Here is a 12,878-nt window from a genome sequence, read left to right as displayed (position 1 = left end):
GGACAATAGGCTAGTTTCCGACTAGTCAAATCAGTTACTTTTTAATAAACGTCAAACCACGAAATTACTATGTTATTTGTATGAAAAAGCAATCTGTGACGTCATAGAAAAACTGTCAAATTGTCGCAACTGCTCTACGTGTCCAAACCAACTTAACATTCCCTTCTCAATCTTAGTACCTATAGATAGATAGATAAAATACTTTATTGAGCACAATGGACACAAAATACAGAGACAAGGACAACATATACAGAAAAGCACAACAGGCGGCAATAATGCAGCAATTTCTTCCAGGCAACCTTTGGGTACAGAAAATTTAATTATTTTTTTTTATTTTCTATATTGTCTTTTACACCATCTCTCTCTTATCACACTGTTTCTCACTCTATCACTCAACACACACACAGGGCCATTACGGATTCAAATAAAAAGAAATAGTTAAAATATCCTTATAATTTAAAATAACATAATATAAACATCATACGTCTAAGTATTACAAGATTTTGTTTCCTTGCACGTTGTTACGGTTGTTCAACATGATCTTCTCTTGTCTCTTCTTCTCCTCTTTGAATGCTTCCTTGTTCGCCTTTTTCTCCACTCTTCTCTCTTTCCTGTACTCTTTTAGGAGACGTTTCCTTTCCTTCTTCTCTTCTGGGGATTCGTCTTTTGGCCTGGGAAGTGCAAATGAGAAATGTTAGGTGTACCTCCACCGTACGTACGTATATTTTGGAATCATTTTTATATAATTTTACGACGTATATAGGCTAGTTATGTTACGCCTTAACACATAAGTACGAGTGAGACAGACAATCCACGCGCTTCCCCTTACTCCTTGCAGTAATTATACTAAAGTACGACTCAGAGGGGGTGAGGTAAATGTTGCCCGATACGAATTGATGCGGGGGGGGGGGGGGTTACCGTTCTACACGTAGTATTATTCTTTACTCTATGCCTGTACCCAGCATAAGAGATACATCATCATCATCATTGGCCTTATACGTCTGTAACAGACGATTTATGACGTCATCGCCTCGAAGAAATGCACTAAAGGGTGGTATTAATAAACGAATCAATCAGTCAATTTATAGTATTTTAGTGGGTGGTGGGTAGTTGTTGTAAATGCTGGTACTTAAAACAAAATTAGGTTGTAGTTTGGCGATAGTATTAAAGAGTATGTGTATGCTCAAGTCTCTGTTTTTATATGAGAACTGTCACATTGACATGATCTTGAGGGCAGTCTCGAAGCTGAGATTAGTTTATTAATACTAATACCACCCTAAGAGATACATGCTGCGTAGATAAAGACCTCTACCTTGTACATACATAAACTCACGCCTATTTCCCACAGTAAGCACCACCGGAGTAAGCACAAACTATGGAATTCCATTGGCTTCGATCCTGACACACTTCTCTTGCTTCCTCTACATACCTTATGGATAGCACGCTCAAAGTAGACAGTATGGACTCAGCGTTGGTTCTGCCATCTTCATCCGAATCACCTTCCTGCTGGTCTTGCATAGCGTTGAATTTGGCCAAGGACTTCATCGTTAGCTTGTTGTCTTTCCCTAGAACGTCCTTTGGAATGCCTGACTTGGGGTTGATTTGGATTTTCTTCGGTCTCTGAAATGGGACAAATGAAATAATAAATTAACACATCACAAGAAATCTACCTATGGAGATGGTTTAAGAAAGGAAAACATAAAACAGTAGGAGTAGGGCCCTGTGCTGGAAGGTTTTCTGGCCACGTCTTTCCCTCAGCGATACAGCTTCCGATGTGGTAGTAGTTTTGCAGCTAGTTAAATAAATTTAATTTTTGACGTTCAAAAAGCGCTAACTATGTAAGCCAATTTTGAAGAATATATATTTTTGAATTTTTGGTTATCCCGTTTTCACAGGGTCCGCTTACCTAAAGTGAAGATTTGACAGGTTTTTTACAGAAGCGACTGCCTGTCTGATCTTTCAATAAATCAGCTCACGGTTCTGAGTTAGCATCAAGTGGAATTTTTCATTGCAAAATTATGGAATTGAAAATAATTGAAACAAAAAACATGAATTATGCGACGGAAAATTACACTTGATATTAACTCAGACTCATGAGCTGAATCGTCCCCCTCAGTATTCGGTACGGTGTCCCTAGCACTCTGTATAGTCATGAGCTAATGTCATGTCAGCTTACCTTAGGCTCCTCGATGAGTTTGGGGTGGTTGTACAAGTTGGAGTATGTGGACAGTATGGTCTCGCAGTCCCACTTCTCCTTGGGGTCTACCTCCACGGTCACCAGGTCGTCTTCTGACTCCTCTTCTATTTCTTCCAACTGCCTTATTCTGTAAGAGATTGACTTTCGTTTGAAAAGTGCGTTTGTTTCATTTATACCCAAAACATATCATCATCATCAGCCCATTAACGTCCCCACTGGGGCACGGGCCTTCCCTATGGATGGATAGGGAGATCGGGCCTTAAACCATCACGCGGGTGATGGTCGGGGCTTAAACCAGTGCAAATTGATGGTTATTAACGTCTGATAATGCAGCCGGGACCAACGGCTTAACGTGCCTTCCGAAGCACGGAGGAGCTCGAGATGAAAACTTTTTTTTGTGGTCACCCATCCTATGACCGGCCTTTGCGAAAGTTGCTTAACTTCAACAATCGCAGACCGAGCGCGTTTACCGCTGCGCCACCGAGCTCCTCAACCCAAAACATAAAACTGTAATACTACTGTGTGTGTGTAATTGTACTGTATTCATGTGTTATGTCTGTTTGTTGAAATTTTAGTTCTGTGCAATAAAGTATATTTGATTTGATTTGATAAAAAGTCGCTGAAATCTCGTAGTTTTTCCACATTACTCCAGATTAATGCAACATTATATCTCCCTATGAACACTATTTTGCTGGTACACGCACAAAACTAAAAGATATTCAGAAAAGAACGACAAATTAATCAATTTATGTCTTTTACATTGCAATATTGCTTTATAAGATGAGTCGCCACAATTTTGCCTATTAGACGCCCTTTAGCAAAGATTTACTCATAAATACTATTAAACAACGTATAGATCAGTAAAAAGCAATAGTTCTAAAAATAACAACATTATTCTGACCCTTTTTTATTTTCCTATTATTTCATTCTTTTCTATCGTGTGGGCTGTAAGGTGGATTACCAACCCCATCAACCCTGGTGTTAGGGTTACTGTTGAGCCCCCAAAGGCCCCTGGCATGGCTCATGTAACGACTACTTACTATTACTACTTATTATTATTTTTTTTTACCTGACTTGTTGTAGATTTGCCGCAGATAGCATTAACTACTTGGCCGGACAAATGGGGAGCGCTGAAGGCTCTCACCCGGTACAACGTTTAAGACAACAGGCCTGAGGGTACTACTTATTATTTCATTCAAAAAATACTACGTATATCCCAAATGTATCTTCTCTATTCTTCTTATGTTCTAATCCTATTATCCCCTGTTGGCATGTGGGGGTTGAATAACAGATTTCCACTCCTCGCGATCTTACTTTTGACTTGACTCTTAAAAGATACAAAACCTTTTAGTGATTATATTTCATTCTCTCTCTCATTGGCATTTATTATTCCCATCTGATGGTGGGGTCTGCCTTCTTCGTACTTCTCTTCCACTTCGCTCTATCGGACGTGTCGTTCTCGGAGACATTGCACATACACAGGTCCTTTTTGACCACATCCGCCCATCTTGTTTTTGGTCGTCCTCTTGGTCTAAGCCCAGTGATTATATTTCATTAAAGAATGTTTTTCATAAGCTCAATGCGCGGTACGGGTTGGATTTATCAAAGTACAAAAGCCAGTGTTGTGAAGTTCATTAGCATAGTGATGTATCAGTCGAGTCTAACCTAGCGATCTCCTTCTCCTTGTCGAGCTGGTACTTCCTCCGCGACTCCTCGAACTCTTCAGCGGCCCGCAGCAGCATGTCGTGTGTCTCCGGCATGAAGCCCTCGATCTCCTCCAGGTCGAGCGCGCCTACTTCTGTGTCGTCGTACTCGGCGAACATCTGGAACGTGAACGAACCAATATCTATCATCCAAACGTGAGTTCAAACTCAAAATAGAATTCATTGGTTATAAGCCCGAGCCGTGATTCGAACCCGTGACCCGTGACGCTACAATGTAAGCCACGCGCTCTCCGAAGTAGGCTATCACGGATTTCATCATCATCATCATCATCAGCCGTATGACGCCCACTGCTGGGCATAGGCCTCCCCCAAGGATCTCCACGACGATCGGTCCTGCGCTGCCCGCATCCAGCGGCTTCCCGCGACCTTCAGCAGATCGTCAGTCCACCTTGTAGCGGGCCTACCCACTGAGCGTCGTCCGACATGCACTGGACCAGCGCGGTGGGCTTATGGTCCAAACCCCCCCCAACATGACCTTCTACACATAAAAAAAAACATATAAAACGTAAACAGCCTATACACGTCCCAGTGCTGGGCACATTAGATGATTGACTTACTTTTTCAAACCTATTATCAAGTAGTGTAAGCCCCTCATTCCTGCGGATCACGCTGGATGACATAGAGTACTGTGAGAACCGAGACTTGGTGTCATCTTTGTCGTGAGGGTCCCACGACGGCATCTTGGGGCGCCTGCCGTGATCTTCCTGCGGGAAAAGAGATATAGCAATATAATCATCATCATCATCAGCCCATTAACGTCCCCACTGCCGGGGCACGGGCCTTCCCTGTGGATGGATAGGGAGATCGGGCCTTAAACCACCACGCGGGCCCAGTGCGGATTGGTGGTTATTAACGACTGCTAATGCAGCCGGGACCAACGGCTTAACGTGCCTTCCGGAGGAGTTCGAGATGAAAAGATGTTTTTTTTTTGGTCACCCATCCTATGACCGGCCTTTGCGAAAGTTGCTTAACTTCAACAATCGCAGACCGAGCGCGTTAACCGCTGCGCCACCGAGCTCCTCCATATAGCAATATAATAATTATCATCAACAACATGAATGTGGAGGAAGCAAGAGAAGTAACGTGTGTCAGGATCGAAGCAAATGGAATTCTATAGTCTCTGCTTACCCCGGTGGGGAATAGGCGTGAGTTTATGTATGTATGTATCAACAAAATATCACAACTGCCCTACATTATACATACAGGGTGTTAGTGACATCGTAACGAAAACTTTGAGGATCATTTTCCGTTGCAAAAGTATGGAACTGAAAATAATTTACCAAATCACAAAAAAATTCATGAATCATGGTCTGAATCATCCCTCAAAGTTTTCGTTACGATGTCACTATCATGCTGTATGTATATATAAACGAAAGGTCACTTACTAATCACGAAAACTCAAACTATAAATGCTAGAAGTCTCAAATTTTGCATGGGCATTCCTTTTAGGACGTAGGTGCTAAAGTTTTTGCGAAATTCGACCCCACAGAGGTTAAAAAAGGGGTCGAAATTTTGTATGAAACTTTTAAATAACATATTTAAAGTTAGAATCGTGTACATTCGCGAAGTCGGGGTCGTGGACAGCTAGTTAAGGATAATTGTATAAATTACCTGTGAATCATCATCATCATCGGAATCGAGATCTGAAGCGAAGGCCTTATCGGAATCATCATCGCCTGACATGCTGCCATCATCAGCATCATCTTCCTCATCATATTCGTTGTCTCCAGAACCTGGATATATAATTATGTTGTCAATCTGAATTTACTCAATCTCAAGATGAGATTAGATAATGGCTTTTGTGGTCCAGTAGTTCAGAGTTGCGTTCACGATCCGGAGGTCCCAGTTCGAATCCCCGTGGAGACAAATCACAAAAATCACTTTGTAATCCCTAGTTTGGTTAGGACATTCAGGCTGATCACCTGATTGTCCAAATGTAACATGATCCGTGATTAGGGAGGCACGTTAAGCCGTTGGTCCCGGTTACTACTTACTCGTGTAAGTAATTGTTAATGAGTCATGTCAGGGGCCTTTGGCGGCTCAAAAATAATCTTGGCACCAGGGTTCATGAGGTTGGTAATCCACCTTATAACCCACACGATAGAAGAAGATGAGACTAACGATGCTGGTGCTATGTGTCAAAAAGATGCTTATCGATTGAGTTTCGAAGTTGACGCAAATAGAAAGACGGTCAAACTGCATGTTCCTCTCGAGCAATCACAGTGGAGCATGAGCGAGGAGTGGACGACCGTAGGCTGTTGGTGATGATATGATTTAGAAGGTATGAATGCATGGGATTAACTGTCTGAGAACTGATATTAGGCAGCTAATTTACTCAATTGTATAACAATATTTTGAACGTCTAGGGCCCTGTGCTGATGTTTTTCTTGCAGCTTCTTTTCCCCGGCTATACAGGTTGTGAGAAGCTGCAGTAGTTTTAGGCGGATGAGACTTTCGACGATTCAAAGTGTAACTATGTTAACTACTGAATAAAGATATTTTGGAATTTGAATTGATTTTGATAAGTCTCGAACGCGGGATTTGTTTACGGACCAATTCGCCCTTTCCAACGTACCTTCTCCCATAGCCAGTTCAATGAAGTTATCCTCAAGCTGGTTGTCTGGATCTTCGAAGTCGAAATCTTCGTCGAGAGCCGCGACCACTTCCGGGTCCAAGTTGAGACATAAGCCTGGAAATAAAAAACCAATCTGTGGTTGGTGGCCGAGGAAATGGATTCTGGTAGGGCTCTAGCTAGAACATCACCGATTGAGAAATTGGTCGGTGTACTGCGGAACGGAAGGCGATTGGGGCAACCACCGTTCTACACGCCCTATCTATGGAGTAATGAAAATGGAGGCGATTACTCCACCGACAAGAGTACAGCTCTTAAATAAAGAGAGAGAGTCTGTACTGTAGCCATTGCAGGCGAATTAATGTTGTTAGACTAAGAGATTATTTTTTTATAGACGGCGATACGGCTCACCGCCTATCACATTGGTCTAACAGAAAGCTCTGTGAAGTGTGGGTACCTAGTTCATCTTGCGATGGATGTACCTCTGACTACCCCATTGGGATATAGTCGTGAGCTTACGTTATGTTTGTATTTTTTCTACAGTAGCATGTATAGATAGACATTGGTGCTAATTCCTGTAAATACCATCTAATTTTATTTTAAGTTATATCTGTCATTTTCTTATCCGCCAAAAAGGAAAGGGACGGGTAATCGACAAGCATAAAATTTATGGAACACACGTCAATTTTAAGCACAAATCTAAACCAACCGTCTAAAAATTTTACATCAGTCAATAACCCGACACATTCATTTACTCATTCTTCCTAAAATTAAGAGCTGTGAATCATCCGTCTCTTTCCTTTTCGACGGATATGAAAATGACGGATATAACTTAAAATAAAATTAGGCAGTGTCTCCAGGAATCGGGGCCAATATTCATTAGTTGCTACTTTGTGAACGACCTTACCTTTAGGTTGGTGGTAGGGCTGGCAGAGGAAAACCTAGACAGACATACACTGACTAAATTGGAGATGTCCTTAGAAAAGATTCAATACGATCTACTGTGAACCGGCGTGCGTGTATGAAACGATTGATGAATGTGGAGGAAGCAAGAGAAGTGTGTCAGGATTATAAAGCAAATGGAATACCATAGTCTCTGCTTACTTTAGCGTGAGTTTATGTATGTATTACCTTGTGAAGCAGCCTTGTTCAGCAACCCAACATCCTCCTCTACTTCTGAAGCAAACACTGAACTAGGCAGTTGTAGCTTGGCAGCTAGGTTGCTTTCTGTCTCCGTCTGTTCCACCGGTTTGTTCTTCTTCTGTTGTACCACTGTATTCTGCAGGACAATAAAGGATATTGGTTTTACTGATTAAAGTCCTAATTTTGGATTTGTTCCTGTGTAAGTTAAAAAGATATAATGTCTTTTGTGCTTATTTTTTTTGTATCTATATATCCTGTGTATATGTTTTGTGCAATAAAGAATTATTGATTGATTGAAGCATGCATATAGGTGCAGGTCGTGTCCTATCAGGTGAAGGATTTGGCGGGAAGAAGAGAGGAGTGGCGATTACTCCACCGACAAGAGCGCAGCTCTTACTTAAGTAAAGTGAGAGAGAGAGAGAGAAACATATGGACATATGATGCAGAAATTAGAAATGCAGATTTCCATGTGACTTTCATATTAGAATTTTAACTAGCGGGGTCTAAAACCACACCGAAGCAATTCATCTAAAAAGCAATATTGCATTTTGAGACTTGCACATCCAAAAATAAGTGCATTAAGTCTATAAAAGTCGAATAGCAATATTTTTTTATTAATTTATTTTATTAAATTAACAGACTACTTACAAGCTAAGCATTGCACACTGAAAAAAAAGGTGCGGATAAGGAAGTGAATTCAAGGAAGGATAGGACTATGGGGTTATTAGACACATTACTTCAATGTGATCTTTATAGTACTATAGGTTTGCAAGGTGGTGCAGGGTAGTGTTGCCGAAAAATCTATAGTTTTACTATCGATAGTAAACAGCCAAAATCATCTACTCAACTGATAGGCCTATCGATAGTATCGATAGCTCTTTTTTGGCGATACTATTGATAAGCAACGATACTATCGATAGTTACAAGATGAAAAACTATCGATAGTTGAAAAACAAAAAACTATCAATTAGTATTTGTTTTATATGTTGTGTGCAATAAAGTATATTTGATTTGATTAATTATCGATATTATCGTTTTTTGGTAAACTATCGATAGTTCGATCGAAAACTATCGATAGGGCGCTATCGAGCGGCAACACTAGTGCAGGGTGCTATTGGGAGAGGAAAACTGAAACAGGTGAATGAATTGTATGAGAGATGGCTTGAGTAAGAAGAGGTGACTGTGGAAGTGAATCCTGATACTGTTAAGGATGAAAGGAGAAAGAAATATATTGCCCTGATACTCGATAACACTTATGGTATGGTTGTGGGCTACATTTTCCACATTTAGACACATTAATGGCTACCCACCCCCACTACGCTTTTTATTAAAATCATTTCCTATTCCTAAAGGTTGCCTGGAAGAGATTGCTACCTTAGCAATAAGGCCGCCTGTTGTACTACCTATCTAATTATAATACCTAATGTATTTTTAATATGATTTAAGTGTAATAAAGTGTTATTGAATTGTATTGTGGATGGCCCATTATGCATGTAGGTTTTGGCTATACTAGCCAAACTCTTTTTTAATAGATAAGAATTTGCTCTTAATTAAATTGTATAAAAAAGAAAAGTATTTTATCTGAATTTATAGCTAATAAATATAAATATACTAGCTAACCTAGCTCCTTCTAGAAGCTCAGAAGCCTCCTGGGGCATTTGCAGGCTATAACAATAACACCTTACTAAAGCGGTTATCAGACTAACCAATCTGACCAGCTTGATGCGTCACATTGCACAGGACATATCGAGCAGGAACATATTGGTAAATGTTATAACCGCTTATATGGGGCAAGAAAATGTATAAGACTCACTGGTTGCATAACCATGGTGACTTCCTTGGTGTCCCGCAGATGTTGCAGGTAGTTGTAGTCGTCGTCGAAGTAGATGCCATATTTCTGCTGCTCAAGCCGCCTTTGTTCTGGTGTTAAATCCTAAAATATTGTACACATTTATGATTTTACAGGTCATACAAGTTTTGTATAAAAATAATAACAGGAAATTGTATGCAGTTGTCACATGAGTTATCGTCAGGGGCCTTAATTTATTTTTTAAGTTATTTTTTTATCGAGGCATGAGCCACTCTTGGTGGTTATGCCAGCCTCATAGTTTACAGAATTTAATGATGATCAAATCATCAATTTACAAAAGAACACCATTACAGCACTACACCATGGTGTTCAGGGATTGTTATCCCTAAGAGACACAGTACAGTGTTTATATACTAGCTTTGCCGCTACGGATACTCAATCTGCCAAAAGGCCCCCAATTTCTCCACCATGTAGATTTTGGTGTAAAAAATCTCCTAATTTCTTTATTCTGGTCACACATGTCAGGGGCCTTTAGCAGCTTAATAATAATCCTGACAACTAGGTTGATGAGGTTGGCAATCCATATCATAACCCACAATAGAAGAAAGGGAGATTGAGCAATACATGTGAAAGTTTAGTTAAATTAATTAGCACATAATTATAAATTCACGCTTATTAGTCGTACTAGAATAGGCAGAGCTGTAAGTCTATAGTGACTTCAATTGGCTGCAATTTGCTTAAAATATTTCTAAACACAAAGACATTTTTTCATAGATTTTTCTATTCAATCAATATTTTATGTAAGGCAATAACATAAAGAAAACATGTAATGACACGGTACTAAATTACAATGTTTAAACACTGGGCAGTATAGGTTATCTTATACTTACTTGTTTTTTCTCTTTAGAAGGCGGTACGTTGGCATTAATAGGCACCAGAACATGTTGCGGGGCTGTCTCGTCGGCTACCAGAGGATCTCTTTGTGATCGATGAACCAAGTTGAAAGATACAGCCTTCTTTCTATCAATGAACTTCTTTTTAGGTTTCGGTCTAGGCTGAAAGAACAATAGTTTCCCCGTTAAAATTCATAGATAATAAGCGTATATACAATTTAACCGTGAATACTGAAAGGTATTATACCATTTTGTTCTGTTTTTATAATATCACGCGTGGATATAAATAAATCACAACAACTTTCCACAAAACGTGTTGTTTTGGAAATGGAAACGTCAAAAGGAATTAGAGAACCGTTCACAAGATGCAATACTTCTACGCTGGCAGAAAATGTAAATGTTGCAGAAAATGTCTCCAAACATAAAGGATAATGTTATATCTAGCAACGAAATGAGTTTTGTAAATGAGGAACATAGCCAGGAAAGTCCCTCATTGAATATTTGAAATCAAAACCAATCAAAATTAATAAATTCTGAAGAAAAGAAAAATTAGTTTTGAACGCTTCGCATAGGGATTCCATTCAATACGAATTTTATCGATAGTTTTTCAATCACTCAATCAGGTATTTTTATATTCAATTATAATACGTGAATCAAAGACCTTGTATAGAATAGACGGATAATATTTTAGAGTGACGATCAAACTATCACAGCTCTCTTTCTTCCCTATGGCAACAATCTCTGTGGAAAAAAGAAACAAACATAGACAAACACCGCTGTCTAGAACGTCAGTGTTTACCGTTTTGAGATGTTGTGGTAGTCAGCTGGATACCAAACCTGCCGTTAGTTTTTTGGTGTTTTGGGACATTATTTTAACTTTTTATATAAACAATCTGTGAAATAGTTATTCATTATGAACCATGGCTTGCGTAGCTATTGGTTGTGAGAGTAGAATGGGTGTTATAATGGAGAACGATCAAACAATGTCTCACCATGGGTAAGTTATCGACCACATAATACATGTTTGTGTGCAAGAAATACATTACCTGGTCTGGTTTTTGTAAAGTTTATTGAGCCCTAAACACGATGCAGACGCATATTTTCAGCAAAGCCGTCACATTTGTACAAATAATTGATTTCACATTTTACGTTAATCAGCTTTGACAGATCATGTACCCAAAGTATTATAAGTAGTGTTGTCCTTTGATATCGATAACATAATATTATGTTTGAATGTAACATCTACATGTTGCGTTATTCTATTCACGTTTAATTTATTTTTCGACCTGTTTCCGATTTGGATGAAGATTACATAAAGATATTGTATTTTCCAGATTTCCTAAATATCCTAATTTACGAAATAAGAAATTAAGAAACAATTAGATTCAGACCATGAAACGAGATAATTCTCTCTTCTGAAGGACGCCTTCTCCTTATTTAAGCCTGTGCTAATTACATTTCGATGTATCTTGCTTTCTATCGAGCAGGATACCAAACAAAAATATTACATAGAGATGCAGTACCAACAATATTCACTCACATATCTCACATAAGGTGAGTTTAAGTTTAGTTATAAGTTTATAGATAAATTTGCAGCTATTTCGTTTTTGTATTCTACATTAGCATGGAAAAAATATTTCAATACAATACAAATATTCTCTATTGCACAAAATAATTAGTATGAATAACTATTTTGGTAATTACCTGTGATTATTCCTTCTATAAATAATTAGTATGAATAACTATTTTTGTAATTACCTGTGATTATTCCTTCTATGTGCAATGTGTAAACATGCAATGCTTGTGTATTTGTGTGCTCCACGTTAATATGTGCCATTCTTGCAGGTAAAGTTATAACGACCAGAGCCGACACTATACACTTCTAAAGAAAGTGAACAAGAGGAAATATTTTTTTTTATCACCAAAAGTCGGAATTGTTCAGTGCTTCGTAGTCATTGTATTCTAACTATATTGAATAAAAATCTTATAAAGAAGTATTTGCTTTTATTCTTTAATCGCATTGAGATAATCCCCGAAATATACTAGAAGGTCGTCTACTTCTTGTATCGAGAGCCGATTCGATTTCCGGTCAAGTCAATGAAAAACGTGTATTTAATTTTTATAAAAGGGTAGGTATGTGATTTATAGCAACCAAAGGGTGGCCGCAATGTCGTATTAGTTTGTCCATGATAATTACGTTGAATAAGTGGTTCTGAATCTGTCACCGCAACGTACGGTTCTTCTTAGGTATCTTTCTATCAGGGTACAAATAGGTATCGTTTTAACTAATTTACTTGTGGTTCCCAGGTATGGATACTAGGTCGTTATTTCTGTATTTAATTAATCATTCAATTTGTAATGTATATTTTTTTAGATCTTGGACTAACATGAAATATTTAGCCAATAAGAATGTCGATAAAGACATGGAACGGCACTAGTGGTTCTGATACAAAAACATATACTATAGGTACGTTTCTATAACAAACCCGCTACACGAGTACAAAAGACGTTACGACGATAGTATATTTATCTCTTTTTA

At 38.8% G+C, this 12,878-nt stretch overlaps 1 protein-coding gene across 1 annotated transcript; it reads right to left on the bottom strand.

Annotated features, from left to right (window-relative positions):
* Positions 1-437: 437 nt before the first annotated feature.
* LOC126376564 (protein LTV1 homolog) lies at positions 438-10,702 on the bottom strand. The gene is made up of 11 exons (XM_050024037.1): positions 10,587-10,702; positions 10,337-10,501; positions 9,450-9,569; positions 7,625-7,772; positions 6,497-6,610; positions 5,533-5,654; positions 4,479-4,625; positions 3,863-4,020; positions 2,177-2,324; positions 1,430-1,620; positions 438-671 (listed from the first exon to the last, which is right to left on the bottom strand). The coding sequence occupies exons 1-11, from the start codon at positions 10,587-10,589 to the stop codon at positions 494-496; spliced, it is 1,494 nt and encodes a 497-aa protein (XP_049879994.1). The 5' UTR covers positions 10,590-10,702; the 3' UTR covers positions 438-493.
* Positions 10,703-12,878: the final 2,176 nt, after the last annotated feature.

This window comes from Pectinophora gossypiella, chromosome 21, assembly GCF_024362695.1.
Source record: "Pectinophora gossypiella chromosome 21, ilPecGoss1.1, whole genome shotgun sequence".
Taxonomy (NCBI): Eukaryota; Metazoa; Arthropoda; class Insecta; order Lepidoptera; family Gelechiidae; genus Pectinophora; species Pectinophora gossypiella.
This window is presented reverse-complemented; position numbering and strand designations above follow the sequence as displayed.